General features: G+C 59.5%; 1 protein-coding gene across 3 annotated transcripts; it reads right to left on the bottom strand.

Moving 5' to 3' along the window:
• On the bottom strand, positions 1 to 27917 carry WNT4 (Wnt family member 4). 3 transcript variants are annotated; one of them, XM_025278763.2, is made up of 5 exons: positions 27731 to 27917; positions 13000 to 13235; positions 3854 to 3985; positions 3593 to 3735; positions 1 to 2864 (listed from the first exon to the last, which is right to left on the bottom strand). In XM_025278763.2, the coding sequence occupies exons 1-5, from the start codon at positions 27805 to 27807 to the stop codon at positions 2496 to 2498; spliced, it is 957 nt and encodes a 318-aa protein (XP_025134548.1). In that variant the 5' UTR covers positions 27808 to 27917; the 3' UTR covers positions 1 to 2495. The 3 variants fall into 3 exon arrangements, with proteins under 3 accessions (XP_025134548.1, XP_025134547.1, XP_025134546.1); XM_025278762.2 differs by having other exon boundaries at positions 1 to 2963; positions 3854 to 3943; XM_025278761.2 differs by having other exon boundaries at positions 1 to 2963; positions 27731 to 27914.

Genomic DNA, 27917 nt, shown 5'->3' with positions numbered 1-27917 from the left:
TTGCAAGATATAGAAATAATCATTTTATCGTGCACCAGACTATTTCATGAGGATGTCACAAAGGCAAGGAGCCTAGTATAAAAGTCAGGGCATGGGGTGGGGCAGCAGCGGGTAGCAGCATCCAGAGCTGGGACTAGTCCAGCCCGAGGCCTCAGAGGCCACCTTGCCTTGTGATCAGACTAGTGGGGAGGGCTTCGGGCAGGGCTTGGACCCTCTGGCCAGCCTCCAGAGTGGGTGACTGTGTCAGTCCTGTGCTGGTTCCTCTTTATTTGGACAATTTGGAGCTGGATGTGTCCAAGGAAGCTCCGTTTTCCTGCAGCCGTGGAGCCCTTTGAGGTGCTGGTGGCAGCAGTGGTAGGGCTGGGCAGAAGTTGCTAGAATCTAGTCTGCTTCACTGAGGCGACACCCTTCCAGAGCCACAGGAGGATCAGCTTTGAGGAGCCCCCCGGTAGGTGGAAAGGTGAAGCAGACCCTCTGACTTCTCCCTGGGGCAGTGCCCATCATACCAGCATCCAGCCGGAATCAACTATTCCCCTGCCTCTGGGGACAGGGCCTGGGGTGGGGGAGGGGTCTCCACCGCTTCCTTTGTGTGGGTCTGGCCCATGCCAGTGAGGGATAGTGTTTTTCCCTGGCGCTGAGCAGACAGCTGAACAGAGCCCGCCAGAGGAGCAGTGAGCCCAGCTGGGCAGCTAACCGTGGGGATACTCAAATCAGCTCAGCTTTCATCCACATCAGAGCCTGCCTGCCCCAAGATTATCTCTACGTTTGAATGTGGGTCCAGCATCTCACTTGGTTTTGGCCTTCTTCTCGGATGGACGCTGAGCGGAGAGCTTGGCTAGGGGCCAAGGGTGTTGACCCTGTCTTCGTGAGGGAGCCAACACCAGGAGGCACAAACCTCAAGGCCCGGAGAAGCGAGTCTAACAGGCCGGAGCCTGTGTTGTGGATCTGGGGCTTTGAATTCAGATACTGAATCTTGGAGCCAACAACTGGGAGTCTGAGAACCTGCAAGGGAATCCCGAACCTCAAGACCTCAAACCAGGAGCAGAAAGCCTCAATGTTGGAGCAGCTTGGAGAGCGGGCTGGGAGTGAGGTCCCCGGGGGTCAGGAGCCCACCTGAGAAGCAGCTGGGTCAGGCCCGGGCTTGCTGTGTACAGGTCCTGCCCACAGAAGTCTAGGCTGGACTCCTGATGGTCTGACGGGTGCACAGGGCCAGGCCTAGGCTGTGGGGCTGGCTCTGGGGGTGCTGCTTAAGGCCCTGCGGTACCTGGGGGCAGGGGTGCCTCCGTGCTGAGACCTCGCTTTGTCAGCCTGGCTGCTGGCCCCCGCTTCCCTCCAAGCCGGCTCTGCCCTCCCTGGGGAACCGCATGGGCTCCAGCTCGGCCTGTGGTCTGCGGCTCCCGCTGCTGGAGTCCTGTCCCTGAGGCTCCGACCCAAGGGGGCCCTACAGTCTCTGGGACTTTGGGAACAGGCTCCCAGGAGGAGGCTTGGCTGGAGGGCTCTTTTTGCTCTGTGTCGGCATCTATGGGTCCTGGACCCAGCTGAGCTTTGCCCTTCGTCCTGTGAAACGAGCACAAGTGTGCGTCCCTGTCTGGTTGGCCTCCCAGGACTGCCGCGGTCATCCAGTGAGACGGCCCAGGACAGGGCCTAGAACAGTGTTTGCTCAACAGATTTGGTTAAGAGAATGAAATGAAAGTTGGGTGAGGGCTTTTGCACATTGCCCTTTCCCGTGTATGACATTAATGTTCTTAGTTTCACGGAGGAGCAGCCCCGTGAAGAGTCACCGTGAAGGCCGAGCTGGGGTCTCTGATCCAGGCTGCAACCGCATTCCTGCCTGGGAGGGACCGGGAACTGGGGGGAAGGGGGGCGTCGCCCTCTCTGAGGGTCGGGGTGCTGCGGCCTGCACTGGTCCTGGCCTCATCTGCTGCTCTTGCCTAGAGGGTCCTGCAGAGATTGAACTGCCGGCTGCCCATGGAGACCTGGTGTGTCTACCCACTCTTTTTCCAGGGGGCTTGAGAGATGATGAGGCCGAAGCTGCCAGGGGCCCCCGCGTAAGTATGGGGGTGCGGCTGCCATCAAGATGGCACTGTTCCCCTGCCACCCTTCTCCCTGGACGGCAGGGTCAGTCGGCACGGGTGGCTGGGACACTCTTCGTTACCCACCTGAAGTCTGCAAGTAGAAAAATGGGTACAGATAACAAGTGAGTGGTCAGCAGCGGCCACATGTGGACAGCCGGAGGCGCGAGCAAAGTCCCTTTGGTCAGTGGCAGCCACAAAGGCCCCAGCTTCAGGGTGGCCCCAGGGTTGGTGCCCTTGGGGCCGCCCGCCCGCTTCGGGCAATAAATAACACAAGGGACCCAAAAACCAAACCAAAACAAAAAATAACAACCAGTATCTTTTGGGGCGGTGGTGGCTGGCGGCGGGGGGACTGTTTAAATTATCGGCCTTCCCTGGGGCCACGAAGCGGGCGCTGGGCGCCGGGCGCCGGGCCGGGCGCGGTCACCGGCACGTGTGCAGCTCCACCAGCCGCTGGCACTGCCGGCATTTGACAAAGCAGCACCAGTGGAACTTGCAGCTGCAGCGCTCGGCCAGCTCCACCTGCGCCGTGTGGAAGCCGCGGCCGCAGCACAGCAGCTCGCAGCCGTCGATGGCCTTGGACGTCTTGTTGCACGTGCGGCCCCGCGTGCCCAGCACGCCGCTGCGCACGTCCTGCTCGCAGAAGTCCGGGCTGGGTTCCAGGTACACCAGGTCCTCATCCGTGTGGGGCTTGAACTGCGCGTTGCGTGGCACCAGGGCCCTGGAGGAGCCCACGCGGCGGGGCTCCACCTCCGTGGCGCCGTCGAACTTCTCCTTCAGGGCGTGGCCCACCTGGCGGAAGGGCGGCACGGCTCGCCAGCACGTCTTTACCTCGCAGGAGCCCGACACCCCGTGGCACTTGCACTCCACCCGCATGTGTGTCAGGATAGCCTGCGGGGGAGGGGGAGGGGAGAGGGGCCGTCAGGAGCTGTCGGGGGTGGGCTGGGGGCGGAGCTGGGGAGGGGCCGCCGGGGTTGGGGGTGGACCGCGGAAGGGGGCAGGCGAGGTTGGGATGCCGCAGGATGGGAGAAAGGGTGGAGCTTCCTCGGTCTTAAGCCCCTTCTGTATGCCACAGAAGCTGCTCAGCTATGTGGGGAACAGTCCAAAATACTGTCCTTGGCGTCGGGGCCGCGCGGGGTTGATGGAGGAGGGACCTTTCAAAGGGCAGTGTCATTGGAAACAGTGACAGCTGGTGTGGGGGGAAGGACAGGGCTGCGTTGCACCTGCTACTCAAGGACCCTTGAGGAGTGGGTACTGAGATGGCAGACGGTGTCACAGTCAAGGCCACGGTCCTGGCAGGGACGCAGAGCAAGGGGTGGGTGGTGTGTGTGTGACGGAGGGATGGAGACACACACCTGTGTGCACGTACGGGTGCGGATGGCCATGCACAGCTCCGTGAGGCCCGCTCACCGGTCTGCCCTCTCGGCGCGCCCCCCGCCCCACAGGAGGGGCCTGGCAGGGAGTGTCTGGGGCCCTTGCCGAGCCTGCCCTTTCCTGGCGGGGAGGGGGGCCCACGCTACCTTCCTGCCAGCCTCGTTGTTGTGGAGGTTCATGAGGGCCCGGCTGGACGAGGCCCCCTTGCTCCTCTCGCGGACGTCCACGAATGACTGGGAGAAGGCCACCCCATAGGCGATGTTATCCGAGCATCCTGACCACTGGAAGCCTGGGTGGGTGGCGGGTGGGGGGCACCTGAGACCATGGGTGAGTGAGGGCCTGGCCCAGGCGCCCCACCCACGCACCCCTGGCCACCCACTCATGCCCTCCCCAGCGCCCCCACTCACCCTGCGGGCTGACCCCGTGCACGGTCCGGTCACAGCCGCACTTCTCCAGTTCCCCGCTGCTGCACGCCCGCGTCACCGCAAAGGCCACACCTGCCGAAGAGATGGCGTACACGAAGGCCGCCTCCCGAGTCCCTGTGGGAGGCAGAGGGGGGCAGGGCTGGGTCCCAGCGCTTCTCCCCCTCGGCACCCTCCTTTATGGGGGCGGGTAGATGGGACCCTCCTGGACGATGGCGGCCAGGGAGAGAGACAGAGAGGCAGCGACTCTGTGGAGCCACGAGTCATGCTGAGCTGACAGTCTCAGCACACCAACGACGGGACACGGCGCCACCCGCCAGGCACTGCTATGTGGGCTTCACGCATGCCAGGCATTTGTCTGCCCCATACCCATCAGGTAAGTACAACTGCCACCCCATTTTCAGAGATGAGCCAACTCGTCCCAGGCCACGCGGCTCGTGGTTGAGTGGTGCCGGTCCAGCTTCAGTGCTCTGAGCTCCCCCCAGATCCTGCCCTCACGGCCTCTCCGGGAGATGATGATGCTAGCGTCCTTTTGTGAGCGACAAGGCAGGCAGGGAGAGGTGCATGAATGTACCGAGACTGCAGGAGTCCCGGGCAGGGCCTGTTTGCCTGGCTCTTCTTGCTTCTTCTAAAGTCTCCAAGGGGGTCCCCCGCCCTGTGAAGCTGCCCTAGCCCCTCCCCGCTGAGGCTGGGCCCATTTCTGAGACCACCGTGGTTCCTTAGACCTTTCAGGGTAAAGGGCAGTGACAACGGCCCCACCGCTTACCAGGCAGGACCACTGCCAGCGAGGGGGCGCCCTCTACCTCCGGAGAGCTGACCATTTCACAGGCGGCCAGTGCGGGTTTGGGGAGGGGAAGTGGGTCCCAGTCGCCGGTCAGGAAGTGCCAGAACCAGGACCCAAGCTCCGGTCAGTCCGCCTCTGCTCCCCGTCTCTTCCCTTCCGCCCCCTGACTTCTTGGTGGTTCTATTTTGGTGTCTGCCCCGTCTCTCGCCTGAATGGGTGTTTTTATCCTCCTAGGAACTGTGCCTCAGGGGGTGTAGCTGCTGTGTAGGCTCTTTCTGGGGGTGTGGGTGGTGGGAGGGGGGTGTATTTGTGTGTGTGTGTGTGTGTCTGTGTGTGTGGTGCGTGTGTGCACGGCTGGCTGGGTGTGTGACTGGATGGGCCCTGCACCTCTCCTGGGCCCTGTGAGGGCCTCTGTGTGCCCGTGACTGTCCCTCTGTCTCTTGCTGGAGTGTCCGTGTCCGCAGGAGCGGAGGGGGCAGGCTTTGGCCTCGCGGTTGGCAATTACCTCTCCGACACCCAGGCCTGTGCTCCCGGCTGCCCCGGGGAGCAGTCGCCGTGGTCAGGCGGAAACAATCACCTCCTGTGTGCCCGCGTCTGTGGGCAGGGGTGGGGGGCAGCCCTGGCCCCCGTGGCTCAAGACGCCCTGTTCTCGGTCCGGCCCTCGAGTGAGGGATCCTGCCCGCCGCCCACTCCCCACGGCCTGTCCTTTACCATGGTCTGGCCACTCTGGGCCAGCATGAGGGGGCTTGGCCAGAGCCACGGGGGCCTTGACAGCCTGAGACGGAATCCTCTCCAAGTTAATCGAGGTTAATAGCAGGATCATGTTGGTTGGTTTTGTGCTGTGGCCGCCCAAAGAGAGACGACTTTAGTTTCTGGTATTTCTGGTATTTCCAGGCCTGAACCAGCACAAATCTTTGCCCCAAAGACCAAGGGGGAAGGGACGGCAGGAGATAGGGTGGAAGGGAGTGGCAGGGTGGCCCCAGCTCCTGGCCGGGCACGGTCCTGGTTCCTCCGCTTCTCTGGGCCCTCAGGCAGCCCCCAGCCCGCCCCAAGCTCTGGGCCTACCTCCTCCCCTGCGTGCTAGTCGCCTTGGGTGCAGGGCACCCCGTGAGGTGCTTAGGGAGACCCCCGCCTCATCCCCAACCAACACCCATCTGCCAGAACTTCAGGCCCCCTTGTTCTGGCCTCGGGAGCAAGGGCACTATGGTTCTCTCTGCCTGGGTAGAATGAAGAGGTTCTGGAATGAAGATAATAGCATGAGCTGAAGCTTAGAGAGAGCTCAGTCTGTGCAGTGTCTGAACACAACATCCCTGAGAAGTAGAGACTTTTACTCCCCATTTTACAGATGAGGTAACTGAGGCACCGAAGGGTGAAGCGACTGGCCCAAGGACACCCAGCCAGGAAGCGGGGGAGGCAGAATTCAGACTCGGTCAGCCTGGCTCCAGCATTTCAACCTTGACATGGTCCTGCCCCTTGGAGCCCAGAGTCCCCAGGAATAATCAGCACATCTCTTCTCACCTCCGTGTATGAAGCCCTGAGCTGTGGGACCTGTCCAGTTCCTTTTATGGGTTCTTTCTGGGGGGATGGTGAGCAGTTCTCAGCACAGGAGTCCCCCACCCCGCCCCTGCCCCCAGGCCCGGAGAATGTGACCAAGCCCCTGTGTCCTGAGAGCTGATGGCAGCGGCGGCCGCCTTTTCTGAGCAGCCCTGAGTCCCCATCCCTCGACTCCAGCGCTGTGGCTCCTCCCAGCTTCTCCCCTGTGTCCCGGCTGGAGCCTTGCTCACCAGTGGGACACCGGGCAGAGACCGCTGAGACCCAGAAAAAGGACTGCGGTGCAGCGGTGAGGGCTGTGGAGGGGAGTTCCCCAGCGGCCTGGTAGATAACTGCTCCCTGGTCTGAGGGTCAGCGTGTGCCAGCTGCAGGGGGAGGACAGTCCTGGCTTTGTCCTCCTGGGACGGCAGAGCCAACGAGGGGAAGGCAGAGCACTCGAGAGTGCTAGCAGCTGCTCGCAGCTCCTGCCGTTTCCATGAAGCCGTTTTCTCCATTCCACATCCAGCCCCTTCCTGCTCTTTCCTGTACCCCCTTCCCTGGCTCCAAGGGTCTAAATCCTGAGCGTCCTCCGGGTCCCACCTCACTGCCCTCTTTTCCAAGGTGTGAAGGCTGCCTGCAGCTGGGAAATTCAGAGTTGTCCTCGGGATCCAGGGATAACTACCCTTTCTGAGGGCCTCCCACATGCCAGGGCCTGTCCCTGTGCTCATGATGACCTGAGCCACCCAGCTCTCTCCAGCTCTGCTCCTGGAGGGAAAAGTGAGGCTGGGTGGCTGTCTGGGGTCCCTCAGCCAGTGGACAAGCAGGAACTGGGGCCTGTGCTGTGCCGAGCACATCACACGCACTGTTTCCCCAGATGTTGGAAGGAAGAGCGTTTGAGCAGGAGGGAGGGTTTGGAAGAGAGGCTGAGTTGGGCTGGAAAGGAGACCGCGGGCACGGGGATGCCCCGGGGCACCAGGCAAGTGTCCTGGTGGCACTGGCATTCCGAGCATAACTCACGTTTCCAAAGCGGGGCCCAGCGGGAGTCCCAGGAGGAGGGGCAGGACAGCCTGGCCTCTGAGAGAGTCCTGACCTTGGTTTCTCCCCACCCCTGCCCCTCGCCTGCCTGTCCAATTTCCTTTGCTATCTTGTCGGCAAAAGCTGTTTGTCTGTTTTTCTTGAAACCTCCTCCAGGAAGCCTCTTTGGATTTACAACACAATGTGGGACAGGGGAAGGAGTAAAGGCGCTGGAGCTGGACAAAGCCATGTTGTGCCCTTTTCCAGTTCTAACGTGGGGAAGATAACACTGCCCCGGGAGGCCAGGCCCTGACACTTCTTCCCACCCACCATCACGGATTCCCGGGACCCCGGGTGCCCTTGCTGGCTGGCTGTCCACTCTGTTTTGTCTTCAAAGCGTCTTGTGTGGCTTGTCTGCAGCCAGACGGGAAGCTCCAGGGGCCATGCTATCCCTCACCTCCTCCCAGGACAGAGCTGGCAGTGACAGGTCTTTCCCAGCTCCCTGGAAATGGAAAGGGGTTATTGGGAGGAGCGTGGATGCTCAGCCAGGCAGGCCTGAAGTCTCGTCCCGGCTTGGTCACTTCCTAGATGTGAGATTTCGGTTTTCGTGTCCAAAGAATGGGGCTGACACCGTCCTGACCTCTTCAGGTGGGTCTGGAAATCTACTGACGTCAAACACAGGAAATGCTTAGTCACTGGCCCAGAGTAGGAGCTTGAGACAATAGCTACCGTGAATGTTGCTGCTGGGTGAAAGTAATGCCATTTTATTCATTCCCTAACAAATATAGGTAGGGCAGTCACACCCCGAGGGCCGCTTGTCCGCATAAAGGCCATTGGGCCGAAAGCTTCCTTAGGGTGGAGACACCTCCTCCACCAGACGGTTACCTGCTGTGAGCCAGGTCCTGTGCCCGCGCCAGGGAGGCGCAGAGGAACCTGTCCTCAAGGAACCCCTAGTGTGGAGTGTCTCCGGGGTGCCCCCTCCCTAGGCCTCCTGTGACTTATCTGATGGCGCCAAAGGCTGGCTCGAGAGGTCCCCTTCTCTGGTCCAACGTGATGTCAACACCGAGGAGAGGTGAGAGCACAGGTGTCAGTGAGTCGAAGGGCAGAGGAGCGTCTGCTCCCACCTCCAGCCTGATGTTGCCGCCAGGAAGCGGCACCGGGACTTCCTGGTGGTCCAGTGGCTAAGACTCTGAGCTCCCCATGCAGGGAGCGTGGGTTTGACCCCTGGTCAGGGAACTAGATCCCACATGATGCAGCTAAGACCCAGCACAGCCAAATAAATATTAAAAAAAAAAAAAAAAAAAAAAAGATGCCCTGATGTTCGAACTCGGGGACTAGAAAGAGAGCCTGGGCTGAATCTTAACTTGGCTGCGACTCATCACCTGTCCTGTCCAGGTGGCAGCCAGGGCCTGACAGGGCCTCAGAGCTCAGGGAGTCTGCTCTCTCGGGACAGGGGTGCGGTTGAGCTCACAGAGCAGGGTGTGAAGAGGCAGGGGGGTCCCCGGCATCCTCCACAGAGGGAAGGAGCGGGGAGCCAAGGAGTTGGCGTCTTCCCCACCTTTCCGCATCCTGCTCGGGCTAGCCCCGCTCAAAGACCCCCGCCCATCCTGTTCACGGTGACCCTGAACTTTCACCGGACCGCACGGCCTTTCCCTCCCTGCTCAAGCCCTGGTCATTCGTCATTCCTTCCACAAATGTTTATCAGTTACATGCGCAGATGCTGCCCCAGGCGCGGGGATCCGGCAGTGACCAGAATGCACAGAGGCCATCCCACATCTGGCCCCGAGTGCCTGCCCCGCCAAGAACCTCCAACCTGCCCCATTCCTGCTGCCCCCCACCCCCTGCCAACTTCACCAAACTTCTGGCATAGTCTCAGCCCAGAGCACATGGCTTGGCCCTGACTTACACACTGTCTTCATGGGTCACCATCTGTCTTGCCTATGTAGGCCAGGAGCAGAGGGGGTCCATTGCCCGGGGGTGGAGGGGGTGCAGGGTTAGAGCCGTGCTGCCTCGGGCAGCGCTGGCGGTAAGAGAGCCGTCCCTGCCCCTGGGAGTCATTCAGGCATTTGGAGACATCATCTCTGAATCCTGACGGGGGGCAAGGATTGCCCTCTAGCTGCCTTTCCAAGGGATATGCCGCTGAAGCTTGGACAGGGGATGTACTTTGCCCAGGGTCTCCTGCCTGGATCAGGTCTGGATCTGGGTGGGTCACACCCTCTGCCTGCTGCCCCACTTTTCTCAGCTGTAACGTGGGAATAATTCTACATGCTTGGAGTTGTCATGAGGGTGGCTGGATGCGAGGCAGTGCCCTCCACACATGGGGCTCCTTTTCTCCTCCAGGAACGGCCTGGCTCTTGGGGGGGTCTGTGACCTATCACCTTTCCAGGTCTGAGGTCATGACTCCAGCCAGGCAGCTCATGAATCCGGGAACCGGCCAAGCCCCCTGACCCCAAAGCCTGGGAGGTGCGAGAGAGGCCTGCCCAGGCCAGTTGCTGCCCCAAATCTCAGCATCTGGTGACGACGGGTGGCTTTTCTGGGGCAGAGGTCCATCCTAGATGGTGATGCCCTATGAGTGAGCGCAGGGGAGGGTCCCACTGGCAGGTGAGGACGCCGAGGCTCAGAGGGCCGTCCCTCCCCCAAGGCCACGCCACCCATGCTCTTTCCCCAGCATCTCAGCCACCCTGGGAGGGACGAGTCCCTTCTCTTGTTCAGTGGGGATAGAGTAAGGCTTTCCCAGGGGGCATTTTACTAGGGAAGAAAACAGAAAATGCAACAGTGAGGAGATGGACGGGTGGGAAGAGCTCAGACTCCTCCAAAACATGACGGCCCTGGCCTGGTGTGGCTGCCTGGTGTGATGCCCTGCTGTGGCTGCCTGGTGAGTGCCCGCCCTGACTCAGCCCCAAGGAGACTGGACGCTTGACCGAGTCACCTGGACTTTTAGTCCCGAGCAGGATCCAGCCAAACCTGGTCGGAGTCTTGGCGTCTCCCTGAGCTTGCTTGGGAGGGCTGGGCCCCCTCCCTGGTTCCTGGCGCAGACACAGGCGAGGAAAGCACTTCTCAGCAGGGTCCCTCACCGGCTTCAGGCTGCACCGATCCGCGCCTCCCCTCCTCTGCCCCTTGAGTCTGTGCCCTGACTTGCTCTCTGCCATTGGATGGCATCCATCGACTGTATCCTCCATGCCAGGCTCGGCCATGTGCTGGGAAGCCGGTAAATGAGACATCTGTCTTGCCTTGAAAGAGTTCACGGTTTAGGGACGGGGTTGGGGGTGGGGTGGGGGAGAAAGCCAGCACAGGTCAGTGTGAAAGGTGTACTGAGAGCCATGTGGGCACATGAGGTTGAGACAAGAGTGTGTGTGTGTGTGTGCGCGTGCGCGTGCGTGCGTGTGTGTTAAGGGAGAGTGAGAGAGAGAGAAATTGATGAGTCAAGTGGGTTAAAATTTACATAGCTGGTGAATCTAGGTAAAGAGCCTATGGCAATTCTTCATAGGAAAAATAGAACTCATACATTCAAAGAACAAATTGGTGGTGCCAGAGGCAGAAGCAGGGGGTGGAGGTGGGCAAAACGGGTGAAGGGGGTCAAAAAGTACCAACTTCTAGTTATAAAAATAAATGCATCAGGAGGACTTGATAGTGACTATAGATAGTAATGCTGTACTTCATGGTTAAAAGTGGATAAGAAAGGAGATCTTAGAAGTTCTCACCACAAGAAGAAAATGTCTACATCTGTGTAGTGATGGATGTTAACTAGACTTTCTGTAGTGATCACTTTATAATATATACACGTTACTGAATCATTATATTATACCCTGAAACTAATATAATGCATGTCAATTATTCCTCAGTTTAAAAAAAATAGGAAGATGAAAGCTGACTGAATAAACCCATCACGTAGAAACCTATTTATAAAGAGTACATGGCGGGGCTTCCCCGGTGGTCCAGTGGTTAAGACTCAAGGGTCATGGGTTCGATCCTTGATTGGAGAGCTAAGATCCCACATGCCTCAGGGCAGCCCAAGATCCAAAACAGAAGCAATATTGTAATAAATTCAATGAAGACTTAAAAAATGGCCCATATCAGAAAAAAGTTGTTAAAAAAAAAGAAGAGTATATGAGAATTCCTTGTACTATTGTTGCAAATTTTCTCTAAGTTCGAAATTATATAAAAAAACAATTACCAAAAAAGGGGGGAAAAACCCCCAGCATGAACAAAGAGCTCTGGAGCCCCGAGGAACAAAGCAACCCCCCTGCCTGCAGGAGCTGAGAAGACTGGAGGAGGGAGAAAGAGAAAGACTGGCGGAGAAAGAGGGCTGGGTGTCTGGGTGGAGGAAACAGCACGTGCAAAGGCACGGGGGTATGAGACCGCCTGGTGTGTGAAACCCTGCCCATCTATTCACCAACCCGCCTGAAACCCAGAACACCTGTTGTGTGCCAGGGGCCTCCCAGGCCCAGGGTCTGCTGCTGAGCCTAGGATCTGGGCCTCAGCAGACAGACAGACACCCTGGTCCCGGGAGGGCCTCGGCTCCCCGGCTGCACCCTGGGGCTCTGCTTCTTCCACGAAGCAGCAGCGTTCAGCTGGGCCAAGCACAATCGTGCCTTCTTTGGCCACTGCCAGCTCTCAGGAGAAAGGCTTCCAAATTTCTATCGCAGTCAGTTTCCAACAACATCTAAATGGTTTGCCACAAGCCCGGCAGCCCCAGCCTTCCAGGATCACAGGTGCCAAGACAAAGGTTGGCCCAGGATCGCCCTCCTGCTGCCCGGGCACATCACGGGGCCCGTGGACAGTCGGTGGCCTGGAGTGTCAGTTTCACGCTCAGGAAGTAGTGGAAGAAGAGGAAGCTGGTTCACAGCGCGCCCTGGAGGACAGCAGCTTGACCTGGTGCCCTCCTGGGGAGCCTTCCAGTTGCCTGGAGCGTCCCCTATGCCCTGGCCCACCTTCCTCTGGCTTGAAGGCCTTCTCATACTCCTGGTGTCAGCTGAGGGCCCACCTCCTCGGGGAAGCTTTCCCCCTGAGCACCTGCCCTGGCTGGGGCAAGGTCCACCCCGGGCTCCTGAGGCTCCTGTGTCCCCTCACTGTGGGTAAGACAGAATACTACCTGGAGCTGGACCTCGTGGGCTCAAGGCCTGGCTCAGCCGCTTTTAGTTCTGTGACCGTAAGCAAGTGACTTAGCCTCTGGGTGCTGCAGTTTCTTCATTTGCAAGATGGAAGCCTATCTCAAGGGGCCAGATGAGTTTGTATCACTTAAAACACTTAAACAGTTTGGTCCCTTGCCAGTGCTATGGGTGTGACGGCCACTGCCCCAGCTGGACTGTCAGCATTGACCTTGACCATGAGCCTGGGAGGACAGGATCCAGGTGGTGTTCTTCCCGGGGTCTCCGAGCCAGGCATGGTCAGGTTCCCAATAGGGTTTGTCAAAGGTATGGACAAAGGAGGAGGTCTTGCCTATGGCAGGCTGAGAGCTAAGGTAAGAACAGGGTGGGCTGGAGGGCTGGAGGCCCCGGATCTGATTTCTGATTCTGCTGTTCACCCTCTGAGGAGCTCCAGGCAGCTCCATCCTTTCCCCTGCCCGAATCCTGGATTCTGACTGAAACAGGATGATGACCCCAGGACTGAAGATGCTGCCCGGGGTACTGCACTACAGGGTCAGTGAACGAAGGCCCTCCTGCCTCCAACCCCCGCCTCCGCTGCGTCCTGCTCACTCCCGGGCCTCCTGTGATGAGTGATGGACCGGTCAAGCCACTCCCAAGCACATGACTCCCCTTCTCGCCCCCCGAGGAGACGGCACCCCCACGAGCCCCGCCCTCACCTTGCGTCACCACCTTGCCGAAGACCGGAAGCGAGTCGAGCGTGGAGCAGTTCCAGCGCCGGTTCCGGAACTGGTACTGGCACTCCTCGATGGCGAGCTGGGCGCCGCGGCGCACCGAGTCCATCACCTCCAGGTTCCGCTTGCACATCTGTACCTGCCTCTGGATCAGGCCCTTGAGCTTCTCGCAGGTCTCCTCCTCGGAGATGCTTCCCACCGACGACAGCTTGGCCAGGTACCTGGGGACAGCGGGGTTGGGTGGGGGTGGGACGCCAGGCAGAGCGCCTCCCCTCCTCTTTCCACGCCCAGGTGGAGGCCCCCCGCCCTGTCCAGGGCTCTGGGAGCCAGGTGTCCCAGCGATGAGCCCCTGGCTTCTCTCTGGATCCAGGGACAGCCCTCCTGCCTGGGCGGTGGGGGGCAGAAGTGGGGAAGGGCTGTCTTGTACAAGGCCTCCATCTTGGCTGGAGTTAAAGGAAGCCCTAGGACAGCCGCTGACAGAGCCTCCGTGGGATCCCTCCCCGCCTGGAGGGCCCCTGGGCCATGGGCATCTGGGCCCCGATGTTACGCCAGACCTTGTCCACTCCAAGCCCTGCATGTCGAGACGCCCTCTCTCTGGGAGCCTTGGAGCCGCTGTCTGGTCTGCTGTGTCTCTTTCCCTCATCCCCAGGCAGGGACCCCCGCGACCTAAGCCCACCTTCTGGCTAACAAAGGCCGCGATCCTCATTGCCAGCCATTTCCCAGGCCCCCAGGCAGAGACCAGCATCACAGCGGTGGCGCTCAGGACAATGTGTGCAGTGAGGACTGGGGGCTGGGGACGGCGATGAGGGCATGTGAGCTTTGAAAGCCAAGTGTGCCAGGCTCCCTGCTCAGCCTCTGGATTCTTCACTGCCCGGGGATGAGGCATCAGCACTTGCCCCACCTCACAGGGTTGGAAGGGGATCCCAGGCCAGATAACACGGCTTTCTGTCAAGGCACTCTGCGACCAGGTGCATGTGAGAGGGGCTTCATTGCATCCATTTCAGCGGAGGACAGAGCATGACTGTTTCGACTGTAATCTTTTGACCACACCACATGGGACGTAGGACCTTAGTTCCCCAACCAGGGATCAAACCCACTTCACCCCCAATCTATGAGTTGACAATTATTGTGCCCGTTTCATGGACTCCAACATAAAGGCTAAGAGGGTGACACGCCCAAGGGGATCCAGGTAGCAAGTGACAGAGCCAAGCTTCAGACCCCTCTGACCCCATGGGCCTTTCCCCTGCCTGTCCTCCTCCGTAAGGGCGCCAGAGGGCTCTACCCTGTCTGATGACGATGATTTTGTGATCTGGGCCAGGATGCAAGGGGCCCTGGAGCAAGATACAAGGACACTCACTGGGGTGGGAGCAGAGCTGGGGAAAGACCCTGTGAAGAAGAAAAGCGGTTTCCCTCTCAAGGGAAGAGTGTGCATTCTCAAGGGAAGAGTGAGCACCTACTAAGTGTCAGGTCATATTTCAAAGCACAGAGGTGGCCATCGGAGTCACCCGCCTTGTAAGGGAGAGCAGGCCTGCATTGCGTCTGGGTCTGGATGACCCCGAGGCTTGTGCTCCAAACTCGGCCCCTCAGCCTGTCCCCACCCGCCCATCCGAGCATCCTTGGCCAAGGCCAGTGCACATAGTAGGCGTACAAGTAGCAGTCTGATGGTGGAAGGAGAGCTGAGTGGGGACTCTGGAAGGCCTCCCTTTCTATCTCTTCACTGGGAGGTGCACCTGCCACCTCTTAGGGCAGGGCTGCCAGGCGCTGCCTCCCAGGTTCTTGGAGATACAGCAGAGTGCACAGAATCACATCCTTCAGGAATGAGACAGATGGTCTGGTCCAGACTCCTTACGTTACTGGTAAGCTCAGAGAAGGAAAGGGACCTTCCCACCAACTTCCCACAGGAATCAGACCCCAGCTCTACCTACCCTCAGGCTCAGCCCCAACCTCACAGATCAGGGGCTCTGAATATAAAGAGAGGAGGTATCCTGCTGCACCAGACTCCACAGTGAACCAGCCCAGCAACCCAGGTCTCCTTGATGCAGGAGCAATGGTTCTCCAGGGGTGGAGGTGAAGATGCTGGTGCGTCTCACAAGGGAAGCTGCACAGATTTCTATCAGAAGAAGGATAAAGGGGGAAGGTCACCGCTCTGGGACTCAGTTTTCCCACCTGTAATGTGAGGGGGTGACCACCAGTTGTGGCCAAGTCAAGGAACCGTTGTCAGGCCATTACAGAGATCCTGTATGTGAAAGATGGTCTGAGCCAGGGCCTCAGACGATGGGGTGTGAATGTGACATCTGTTTGCCAAGTGAAGGAATGAATAAATGCACAGTACCCACATAGAAAATCACACAGAAATCCTAGTAAGACAAGGGAGATTTTTATGACAATGGCAATAAGATTAACTAATTTGAAGGCTGAATGCCGAAGAATGGATAATTTTGAGTTGTGGTGCTGGAGAAGACTCTTGAGATTCTCTTGGACTGCAAGAAGATCAAACCAGTCAATCCTAAAGAAAATCAACCCTGAATATTCATTGGAAGGACTGATGCTGAAGCCGAAGCTCCAATACTTTGGCCACCTGATACGAAGAGCCGACTCATTGGAAAAGACCCTGATGCTGGGAAAGATTGAGGGAAGGAGGAGAAGGGGACGGCAGAGGATGAGATGGTTGGATGGCATCTTGAGTTTGAGCAAACTCTGGGAGATAGTGAAGGATAGGGAAGCCTAACGTGCTGGGGTCGCAAAGAGATACAACTTAGCGACTAAACAACAGCAGCAATGGCCCTTAATCAGTAAAGCCTAACACTTTACTTACATGACTGCATTTAATCCTCAGCAAGCCAATGAACTCCCATTTTACAGAGGTTAAAACTGAGGCACAGATACTTTGCCTTGTATGCCATGTCACACGGCAAATAAGAGGCAGAGCCAGGACTTGACCCTGGTTTTGCCTGACTTCAAAGCCTTTGGTAGAGACAATATTCTTTTAAGTGGCTCAAGGACTTGAATGTCACCAGTGGGCAGAGGGTGCTGGGAGCTGGGTTCGTTGGACCTAAGGACACGGGCCAAGGTGTAGATAGACGGTGGGCTACCTGTGGGTTGCCGAGCTCTCCCCACTGGCAGTGTTCCATCAGCAGCTGGATTCTTTTTGTCGGGCATGGGGGCTGGACTAGAGTGATGGTTCTCAAACCTAACTGTGCAGGAAAATATCTGCAGGGTTTGCCGAGAGCGCGGGTGTCTGGGCCCCACTCCAGGCGGAGCTTGGTGGGTGTATGGGCTTTTTAACACATTCCCCGCAGCAGCTGTGAAGCCAGGCTGGCACCCATCTGGAGGGGGCTTTAGGGGAAGCCCATGGGTGACTACCAGTGGTGTTCCCTGCCCAGTTCCCCGGGAACCTGATTCTGGCACTCTCCTCCTCACGGCTGCACCGGTCCCCTGCTTGCTGGGCCTCCCTGCATCTGGCTTTCCCGATCTGGGAAGTGGAGGTAATGATTTTGATCCCCAGGCCGCAGGGAGAAGTTAACCTGGTGTGACGTGGCTGCTGCATCTTGCTCTCAGCTGATTTTTGGGTGTGCCGTGATGCTGAGGCTCTCGCCTTTCCCTAGCAACTCGGGAGGTGGAGGTGGGTGATCTTGGGGAGAGGCAGCACCCCCCCTCCACTCTCCCCCCATTGCCTGCCTCCCGGGAGGCTCCCAGTCTTAGCCCAGAGGAGGCACAGAGGCTTGGTAGCATCCCTGTGAGGCCTGGGCAAGGCCTCCTCAGAAGGGAGACGGGGGTGGAAAGATGGCTGAGGGTCCGCGGGAGGGTGCCTCTGCAAGGGGAGGGGGCCCTGTCTGGGTCCACAGTACCCCCAGCCCAGCTGAGGAGCTGGCACCACTTGGCGCTCTTGGCCTGCAGGGGGCGCCAAGAGCCTGGCTACTGGCCATGGGCCAGGTCCACATTGGGAGGCCACAGGGTGATGGGGGACTAGGAGTTGGGCCTACAAGTTGGATCCTTTCCTGCTCAGATGCCAGGGCTGGCTTCTAGGAGAAGGTGGGGGGGCGGTGACATGGGGGCACAGAGCTGGCCGGCCCCCACCTCCGCTCTGCCCCCCTCTCGTGTCTTGCTGAGGGGCTGGGGGAAGGGGAGGGCAGGTGGTGCGGAAGCTTGGCTTCTGTTTCAAGGTGGGGGTTCTCTGGGCAGGGCGAGCAAGCTGGGGAGGCCTGGCGGAGCCACCCGCCTATGGTGCGAACTTGGACCAGTCCCTGCCCTGTTGGAGCCTGTCTCTTCAGGGTACTACTGCAGACTAAAGGGTCAGAGCCCGTGAGGATGGAGGGGTTTAAGCCGCAGAGGCCTCTGGCCCCATCCCACGCAGGCTGATAGAGGGAGCCCCTGCCACTGAAGACGGGAGACACAGACCAGAGGAGCCCCCTACCCTCCGCCCACCCCCTGCCTGCCCCTGCCGCCGCTCAGAACTCAACGAGGGACACAGGCTGAAATAACAGTAGAAGGGATTTAGGGGTGAGCTGCCGGCCTGCCACGGCCGTGAGTCACCGGGATGGCTTCCAGGAAGAAGCTGAGAAAGCTCTTCCGCTGAGGAGTGTCCCTGCCCCCCAAGGCTGGCACCAATGCCCACCACCCCCAGCCCCTGCTTTCGTCTGGCCCCTCAGCTGACCCCTCCCATGGTAAGAGCCGCACAGCCCTAAACCCTCCAATTCTCTCTTGCCTGGAAAGGGCAGGACATCAGAACTGAAACAGGACTGGGACTGGAGAAGGGGCGGGGGGCTTAGGACCCCAAGCCTCATGGGCCCTGGCCCGCACTGCTTCTTCAGTTAGGATGCCTGGCTTCGTTTTACAGATGAGCAAACTGGGGCCCAGAGAGGGGGCATGATGCCCCAGAGTCACACAGCTAGTGAGCAGCGACGCTGGAATGCAAACCCAGTTCACACTGGACCCTTTTCTCCCCTGCACCCCGGTTGTGGATCTGCCTCGCTCGACAGCTGCAGGGCGTCACGCCCCGCTCGGTGTGTGTCCAGCCTGTGGCCTCCCCGACGTCCAGCACAGGCTGTGACCGTAGAAGGTGCTCAGTGAATGCTTGCAGCATAGATGGAGGGCCCTGTGCTCACGAGGTCCCTTCAGCTCCCCTCCTGCAAAGTGCTCAGGAGAGGGGAGGGCGGGGGTGACCGAAGAACCTGGGGGCTCCTTGGCTGTTGGGCCTGCGGAGGACTTAGAGAGCCCAGGGGGCAAGGCCCAGCTGGCCCCAGGGGCCTCAGGAATGCCCTCCCCGCACCCTCAGGTGGCTCAACCTTTCCCCCAGAGACATGCGTGCCACTCTCTGACCTGGGGCTGGGCCTGGCTCAGATGTCAAGCACACAGGCCATTCCTGGGGGAGACACGGAGCATGGGGCCAGCCGGCAGAGGGCCTCGGCCACCCCTGCCTCTTCCCTCATTGGGGTTGCATCGCCCCCATTTAGGCTGCTTCCGGCCGCTGCTGAGCACAGTCTTAGCCATTTGCCACCTGCTGCCCAGGGCCACCCAGGACTCCAGCCACAGCCGTGCCATCGATCAGGTTACCCCCCCACCCCCCCACCCCGGGCCGCCCCGCTGCCAGCCAGCGCGTGCCCGTCTCCTCTCGCAGGGGCTCGGGGTCGGCCAGGCTCCTCCCAGGAGGCCCTCCCTGCGGCCCGTGCCTGCTGCCTGTGAGGCCGGAGGGCCCTTGGCCCTGCCAGGGAGATCAGATCCTCTCAGCCACCTGCTGTTTTCATTAGAAACTAAAATTAGCTGGGCTTGTCCCAAGCTTTTCCAGGTTTGCTGGCTTAAAAAAAAAAAAAAAATATATATATATATATATATATATGTATATATACACACACAAATTCCTAGAGGAAAATCTGCACCTCTCTGCCTCCTGCGCCAGCTCTGACTCTGCGCAGTCATGAGGACCGGGGACGGGAAATTGCTGGAGCATTTGGGAGGCCGGGCAGGTCAGTGCCCTGGGTCCCGGCCCCGGGGCGGGCAGGTGGGGGCTGGGAGGCCGGCCCGGGCCTCTCTCTACCCCCTCCTCCCTCAGGCCTCCCTGTTGCCCAGGCCGCATTTAGAGCCTCCCGAGGAGCAGTCGTGCCTGCCGGGCGACACCAGGAAGGAAGGAGGCCAAGAGACTGGGAGGAGGAGCCCGAAGGAACCGGGTGCCTGCTGATCGGAGAGCCGCCCGCCCAGGGAGATGCAGCCGGGTGAGGGAGAGAGGGTCTGCGACCCGTCTGGGCACCCCCGGCACTCCTGGCAGGTGGGGAGTCCCTGGTTTCCCAGGAGCTGTCCACATCCCCAGCTGTTTTCAGGCCTTGGAGGGCTTCTGTACCCGCAGTCTCAGTCGCCGTAGTGGCCCTGTCCCAAGACTCTCATCCCTTCCTGTGGCAGGCAGCGCTAGGCACTGCCCAAGAGAGATGGACAGACTGGGTCAGCATCCTGTCTCCATGTTACTGGTGGCAAGAGAGGGGCTGTGAGCCTCCGTGTCTTCCCCTCTAGGGTGGGGAGAAGAAACATTCGGATCTCCAGAGGCTGAGGTGGGTTAAACAGGCACACAGCAGGCACTCCTGTCCTATTGGCAACACAATTATATATTATTGTTATTCCTTACAATTGGTATGTTCCTCAGCAGCGTCAGCATCTGTGCCCTCCCAAAGCCTCTCCTTAGTCCGTTGAACTGCAGCCTCTTCCGGGGGACCCCAGGCTGGTTCGGCTCATTTGTCTTCTTTGGCTTGGCTCCATCTGCTCCCTTCCACCTGGGTTTCCAGCCCTTCTTTCAACTGAGCCTCCCAGAGGGCAGGACACGTGCTCTTCGGGGACCGTGGTTCACTTCAGCCTTGATCCCAACTGTGGATGGTTAATGGAGTCTCCCGATGGAGTCTTCAGAGAGAGAGGGGGTGTTGCCAGTGGTTCTGGCCCGTCAGGTGGGTCCTCTAGGAACAGACGGTCTGAGGACTTGGTGGATGGTGCTGTTAAGAGATTTGGAACTGGGGACCCTGGCATGAGGATGGCAGGGATAGTGGTGTGCCCAGGGCACCTGGGAACCATTCTTGGGACTAGATGACAGGAAGAGGAACCTTACACCCCTTGTCACTTTGCTCCTCAAACAACAGTCACGTGCTCCACTATATCCTTACATGGACACGTGTATGCTAACTCACTTCGGTCATGTCCGATTCTTTGTGACCCCATGGACCATAGCCCACCAGGCTCCTCTGTCCATGAGATTCTCCAGGCAAGAACACTGCAGAGGGTTACCATGCCCTCCTCCAGGGGATCTTCCTGATGCAGGGATCAAGCCTGCGTCTCCTGTGGCTCCTGCGTTGCAGGTGGATTCTTTACCACTGAGCCACCGGGTAAATTCACGCAGGATTCTCCAGGTGGGTATCATCCCCTCCGTTTTACAGATGAGGAAACCAAGGTTCAGAGAGGTGCATGGTCAAGGCTGTGCAGCCATTCAGGGGTGGTCAAGACTTGAAAACAGGTCCTTCTGTCTTCTAAACTTGGGCTGGCTCATCAGGCTCCAGCGATGGCCCAGGGCACAAAGGACTTGGTGGTTTGGCATCAGTGGGCACCGGTCTGAGGAAGGCAGTCTTATTCTTCCATTGATGGGTCTTTCTAGAGACCCTGTGTCTTTCCTGCCTGACAGTGAAGGCGTCTTTCAGGGGCGAGGGGTGCTGGAGAGGACGATGCCTTGGAGGTTACGTGGCCGCCTGGACAGTGTCTGGGTCCATGGACTCTGCAGCTTCTCAGGTGGTGGAAGGAGTTGCGGCCATTGGCCTGAAAGCCCTTCAGGGGTAGCCAGTGAGGAGGGGCTGGCCCTGGAGATGCCCGCAGGGGCCGTAGGGTGGTGGGCGCTACCTCCATGCCACTCTTCCCCCAGACGGAGTTCAGCTCCATAGAGCTCTCAGTGCCCACGTCAAGCTCTCTTTGCCCCAAGCGCTTTCCCTCAGTTGCGAGCGGAATGACAGCCTCCCTGCAGCCCAAGTCCCCGCTCCTGTACCCTAGGGTGCTGTCCGCACGCCCCCCCATCTCCTGGGATCCCTGGCTCCCTTTACTCCCCATCCTCAGAAGCCTCAGCACCCCGATCTTCTGTCTCTCTCTTTTTTAAATGTATTCAAGAAACATCTATTGAGCAAGGGGTCAGAGCACGCACACAGAACAGGGTGGTCTAGCTGAACATGTGTGACGAATCAGCATTGAAGTATTTTGCATGTTTCTTCATCTCTACCTCAATGAAAAAAAGATGGGTTATCGTTGCAGTGTTACAGTCCCAGAATTGTCTGTCTCTTCCTCCGTTTCGACGTCTTACTCCACCCCCACGTTGCCCCCACTTCCCTACCTGCCATTCCTGGCGTCCCGCCCCCCTCCCCATTTCTTATTTCCCATCTCACAGGATTTGTTCCCAGGGGAGCTGGTGGCTGACTCAGGGCCAGCAAATAACAGCTCAGACCTGAACCTGGCTGGTTCCCGAGCTGCGACAGGCGGGGAGAAGTTTCCTTCTCTCTCTAGGGGAAGGTGTGGCTGCGGGCCCAGTGGGCGTTGAATTTAAGGCACTTCCTGACCGTGGCTCGCCCCCGAATTTGCCAGCAGGGAGCGTCTCCCTTGCGAAGACCCACCCGACCCTCCTCCCTGGAGCCTTGCCTGCCTTGGAGCCACCACACCGTTGAGTGGTTCTCCCCACCTGGGCTGGGGAGTCCTGGGGAGGGCTGCCAGGAGGGACGGGGAAGCTGCCTGAGCTGTCCAGGGGGCAGTGTGGGCTCCCTGGAGGGAGGCTCATGCCCTGTGTCTTTGGGTTTCTAGCGAGCTCCTCGGCTTTGGTACACCCTTGCTCAAGGCCCAGGCCTGGGGGAGCCGGTGGCTAAGCCCACACTCGCACCCCAACACGGCTGGCGGGAAAACCTGGGCTCCTCCCTTGTCGCCCATCACCTCCAGCAGGGATGCCGGGCAAGGGGGGTAGGCTGCAGGCCTGCTTTACCTGCCGCAGGGAAAGGTCTGGAAAGCAGTCAGAGACCTCGAGTGGGGTTCCAGCTGTACCACTGCTGTGCCCTGTGACCCCCAGGTGCCTAGCACGGCACCTGATGGAGAAGCTGTCTGGATGAGGAAGTGCTCGCCGTCATCAAACAGGGCTCGTCACGCACTCGCTCGGAGGCTCGGTGTCCCCGGAGGAGGCTGACTTGAGCACTTCCAAGAACCTCTGACTCTGATGGCTGAGATTTCATCCTCTCAGCCCCGGGGTGCCAGGACAGCCGGGCATCCCTGACTCAAGGGGAGTACCCTGCGGTCTCCAGTCCTTGGAGAGGAGTTCCTGAGATCCAGTTCTGCAGTGACTTGTGTGTGAACACAGTGAGAAACGGTCCCAGAGGACCGTTCGGAGCCACAGCAGCAAAGAGGCCCCTCTGGTCTCATCGGCGGTGTCATGATGCTTCTAAGGGGCCTCTCCAAGTTCTCTTGTGAGCCGAGAGCTGTCGGGGGGGTTCCCTCCCTCCTTATACTCCTCGCCACCCCCCGCCCTTCGCCTCTTTTCTCAGACCAGGTCCCCTCTGCTGCGGGGGTTCTGACTTGGCCAGGGAACTAACAGAGTTTGGTTTCGAGTTTGCCAGGAGATGGGGGAGGCAGAGAGGGGTTGGGAGGGGGAGAGGGGGAGCTGGGGGTCACGGCAGGGAGCAAGCCTTCTCCCGGCTTTGGCTGGATCACAGAAGATGCAGCTCAGGACTCAGAGATAAAACCTGGCAACTCCTGTGGAAATCTGGACAGCAACCATGGGGTCACAGCCCCGCCTCCCAGCTGAGTCCGCTGAGTGGTTCTTGCAGGCTTGTTTGGAGTAGGGGTGATGGGGTGGGCAACTGTCACCCCCCACACCCCCCGTCATCGGTGGCTCCCTGGCCAACTCCATGCCTGGTTGGCTCAGACCAAGCCCTTCTTCCCAGAGTGGGGGACGAGAGGATGAGGCTTGGTGCAAACACTCAGCTCTCCCAAGGCACCCACAGGGCCCGAGCTGGGCGAGTTTCAACAGGTTTGGGGAGCACTGTCTTGTCAGATGCTGAGTTGCTCAATTGCTAATCCAGGGTTGAGGGAAGAAAGTCAAGCCACGGCAGACAGCTGGGCCGTGATTGCTGCTTGAACAAACCCCTCAGGCAGGCCTGGTCCCGGGGCCCCGAGAGGAGGGTAAGGGGAGAAAGTGCTCTCAGCCTGGCTCTGAGCGAGTGCCCTGGCCCAGAGCTGCGGGCCAGAGCCGCACATCCCGACACCCACTTTGGCACATCTGAGCATCACCCGTGGCTCGGGGCAGTAGAGCAGAGCCTCCCTCCCACTCAAAGCGGGAGGGCCCACATCAGATGGGGCCTGATGTGACAGCAACTTACAAGCCTCAGGAGCGAACAGGCCTGTCCTTCCTTTGTTCATGAAATGTTGACTGAGAAGCTACTGCAGGCCTGGCATGTGCCAGGCACTGAGGCTGCTGGGAGGTGTTCATGCCACAGCCTTGGCCTCTGGAGGTTTCTAACCTTGCAGAGGAGCCACATTATTTGGAAATGGCAGCCCACTCCCGTATCCTTGCCTGGAGAATTCCACGGACATACAGTCCATGGGGGTCGCAAAGAGTGGGACACGACTGAAAGACTAAACAACATGTGACTGGAAACAGTTCTCTAAGGAGAGGATGGAAACCCACAAGGTCTGGACATCTGTGGGCAAGTCAAGTACTGCTTCTGGCATGCAGGATGTCCCTTGGGGAAGTCACTGCACCTCTGGGCCTTTGAAGTGGGGTTGAATATGGACTCCCTCCTCTGAAGGGGAAGGGGTAGAGGTTATATTGTTCTTATAAGGAAATGGGTGTGAAAATGCTTTGTAAGCCATTGAGTCTCAACCAGGGGTGATTCTGCCCTCCAGGGACATTTGACAACATCTGGGGACATTTCTGGTGGTTCCCTGGCTGGCGGGGGGCGGGGGGGGGGCGGGCGTGGGGGGCAGGGCGCTACAGGTGTCTGATGGGTAGAGAGGCCAGGGATGCTGCTAAACATTCAACAATGCACAGCACAGGCCCCAAGTACCAATGGAGAGAAATCCCAGTGCAAACTGTAAAGAGCCATGGGCGTGCCAGTGATTCTAATTCAACGCCCAGGGCCATAGGAGGGGACCCACGGGGGTGCGCTTTTGCTCTTTAGAAGGGAGCGGGGGTTTCAGCCAGAGCCTAGGGGGACACTTCCTGGGGCAGACAGACCACGCCTTTAGCTGCGGGGCCGGCACTGCACGTCTTGGCTGGCTCTGGCTGCACAGGCCCAGCGCGCCAGGCGTTACTCCGCTTGTGGGCTCTCTCTGTAGCCTCAGCACCCTCACGTGTCTGTCCCATTTTACAGATGAAGAACCCGAGGCTCAGAGAGGGTAAGTACCTTGTCCAAGGTCACCCCTCTGGTCACGGGCAGACCTGCGATGGAACTGTATGCCATCTGCCCTTGCCACTCTGCTGGACGAGCTGTGAATGTAGTACAGCCCCCCTGGCTGTGCCTACTGGGCCTCCAAGGGGGCCCCAGCTCAGCACATCACCGCCTTTCTTCAGGAAATCCACCATGATAAAACCTTAGTTTATCTATTCTATCTTAGTTTATCTGTCTAACTCTTCCAGTACTTCCATCTGGGGTTCAGAACAATCTGCTGAGGATTGTGGCCCAGAGGGAGAAAGAGGCCATCCCAGGCCACCCAGCTCTGAGGACCAAGTCTCCTGACTTCCAGCATGGCCCCAGTGCCGGGGAAAACACTCAGAGACTTTTACAAGCCCAGGTCTGTGGAGGCTTCCACTGATGGACCGTTTCATCCGTCCCTCCCTCTCTCCCTCCCTCAGTGGTGGGAGCTGCCACAAGCTGTCAACTCACTCCTGGTGCCAGACACAAGTCTAATCAACAGCTTCTAGCTTCTCTGGGCTTGCCCAGGCCTCAGGCTACAGAGCCCTCCCAGCTCCAAGCTCCATCCTGCCCAACAGCTGCACGCAGCGGGACACCTGGCCTCTCCGCCAGGCCACCCGCCCTACGGAGACAACAGACCGCATCAGCTCTTGCAACTGGACAGCCAGCCGGCCCTGGCTGGAAGCCTGATTCCAGGTACTGGAAGGGGAGTGGACACCCCAGCCTTGCCCCTCTGAGAGTGCTGCCAGCCATCCTCTTGGGGCCAGACCTCCAGCATGGCTGGAAAAGACACAGTGCCAGCCATCATGCCTGGACGGACATCTGCCTGCCAGAAACTTTTCCTTCTCCAGGCAGCTTTTGGGTTAGACGCTTCTGCCATTTACCAGCCAGGTGACTCGCTGCCGTTACCTCCGTGATCCTCAATTTTCTCATCTGTAAAATGGGATTCAGATGTTGTCAGGATGTAGCTAGCACAGGAGGATCTATTCTAATGATTACTGTCAGGATTCTGCAACCTTCAGGCCAAGTCCCCTCCGTGACCGCTCCAGCTCACTCATCTCCTTCCTCCGACAGCTACCGCATGTTCATGGTCTCATGCATCCGTGGTCTGCTTTTACCTTGTCTTCCTCCAAGCTCCTTGGAGGCCCGGCTGTGACATCTATTCCCCCCAGAGCTGGCCCAGTCCCTCGCCTGGGGATGGACCCAGTCTTGGAATATGCCCAGAGATCTCTTCTCCATCACAGCCTTTCTGGATTGGCGGGGGTCCTGGGAAGCCCCTTGTTTCTCCTGCCTTGGGCCGAACAGAGACCCTTGGCTTGAAGCCCGGGCTGGAGCAGGAGCGAGCTGGGTCATCTGGAGACCTGCTGCATGGCAACCTGAACCATCGCGGCTGCAGAGAACAGGTTTGCCAACCTCTCTTCTCCTTCTAGGCCGCCCCTCTTCACCCCACCCCACTTGGAATTCCCCACGGTTTGCATGACCCAAAGCTGGAGCAGCCTCCCTGGTTGGGATTTGGGGCTTGGATGTGGCTGAAGGTGGGCAGTGACACTACCTGGGCCGCGCTGGCTTAAGTTTGGGATGGCTTCAGGGAAGGAGGTATGTCACTGCCTGGAAGTCAGAGCATCTGGGATCAGTTCTCTGCTCTAAGATGAGCAAGTAGCTTCCGCTCCTGGGGCCTCAGTTTCCTCATCTGTAAAATGAGCCCAAACACTAGATGCTCTTGAAGAACTCCACTGTGGATGTCTTGCTGTTCCCGGAAGGCCTGGGTCAGACCCTTGAATTGTTGCTTCTTCCTCTCCCTTTTTGTAGCCCTCAGCCCTGGGCCAGTCATACCAGTTCTTGCTCCTGCTGGCTTTGGAGACCCTGGCTCTGAACCCATGCTTTCCAGGGACCATGAACTTCCCCAAGTCCCAGTCAGCCCCTCTCCTTGGCTCTGTGACCCCCAGGCCCCACTCGGAGTGGGGGGGGTGGCCTGCCGAGGGGTAGCAGGAAGAGGTGGTGGTACCCTGGTCTCTGTACACTTTGCCACTGCCCCTGAAGTGTTAATCAAATTAAGTCTCCAAGAAAAACAAAAGCTCCGCAGCCACTTCGGGCTGCCTTGGAGTCTCTCACTCTTGCTCTAAGAACAGCTGGGAGAATTCCACATCACCTCCGTCCCCCAAGCCCTGGGTGGCTCTGACCCCAGCAAACACACTCCTTCCAGCCTGCAGGGCCCCAGCGGCCGCAATGACCTCATAGCAACAGCCATTGGACACTCGGGGCAATTTCATGGGAGATATTTGTTCTTTGGTCTTGATGCAGAGAGAATTTTTTCCTCTCCCGCTGTCTCCATGGAAACCCCAGCTACACTGTTGGCTATCCCCCTTCCCACCTCATGCTTTTCAGATCAATATTGGAGCTTGGCTCCCCACTGACTGCCCACGGCGGCCGATGGGGGCAGAGTTCTGGGCAGAAGCAATGGGGACCAGGGTGAAGCCTGGGGCAGGGGTGAAAACCATCACCAAGGGGGATGAAGAACGGGTCCAGGGCCCTCTTGCTTCCTTGCTACCCACTCATGGAAGCTCATCCGTTTAGAATCCCCACTGCCCCCAGCAAACCTTCAGCCCCAGCCCAATAAGGGAGAAACAGACAGGTCACAAGCGGTCACTGCCCCCTCTTCTTAGGTGAGACTTAGGGAGCCGGGGGCTGCTGCCTCTTAAAGCTCTGGACGGAGTTTCTTTCTGCTCCAGGGAGAACCAAGGCCGGCCAGCGCCAGCTGCCGGAGGCCGGCCGGCTGGTCTCTTCCCTGCTTCTATCCCGGCTCCTGGGCCCCCAAGCAGGACAGGTCCCTGCACGCCTCCGGCCCAGCCGGCAGCGCCGCGCGGGCAGCTAGGCGCGGGGAGCTCACTCCTGGACTTCGGCGGGGATTAACCTGCTATTAGCAGCCAGGGTCCTCGCCCGTCATGCGCTTGCTCGGCGACCTGTCAGCCCAGCCCGGGCTGCGCCCCGCACCCGGCACCCCGCCCCTGCCGCCCTCCCGCGCTCGCGCCCCTTAAGCTCCCGGGCTCCCCACGCCGCCTCGGGGTGCGGGCGGTCGCCGCCTCCCCTGCCGCCCCTGAGTTGGGAGCCGGACGCGGGCAGAGGGGTGTTCAGAGGGAGGCCGGGGCAGTGGCGGCGGCGGCGGCGCACAGGGCGGTCGAGCCTCGCGTCCCACGGCCAAGACACCTGCCGGGCGCCCCCGCGCCCGCTGTCCCCCGCGCCGCCTGGCACCGGCCGCGGCCCCCGGGGCCCGCCCCGCCCCGGCACCCACCCGGGCCCGCCGGGTCTGGACTTACAGCCAGTTGCTCGCGGCGGCCGAGAAGACGGCGAAGACCAGAAGGCGCAGTGAACGCAGGCACCAGCGGGGACTCATGGTGCCGCCGCGGGCGCCGGCCCCGGGCAGCGGCTGCGGCCGCGGGGGCGGGTGTGGGGGGACCTCCCGTCCGGGCGGCAGGTGGGCGCCCCGTAGGCGGGCTGGGGCGC

The sequence above is a fragment of the Bubalus bubalis genome, chromosome 2 (genome assembly GCF_019923935.1).
Source record: "Bubalus bubalis isolate 160015118507 breed Murrah chromosome 2, NDDB_SH_1, whole genome shotgun sequence".
Lineage (NCBI taxonomy): Eukaryota > Metazoa > Chordata > Mammalia > Artiodactyla > Bovidae > Bubalus > Bubalus bubalis.
This window is presented reverse-complemented; position numbering and strand designations above follow the sequence as displayed.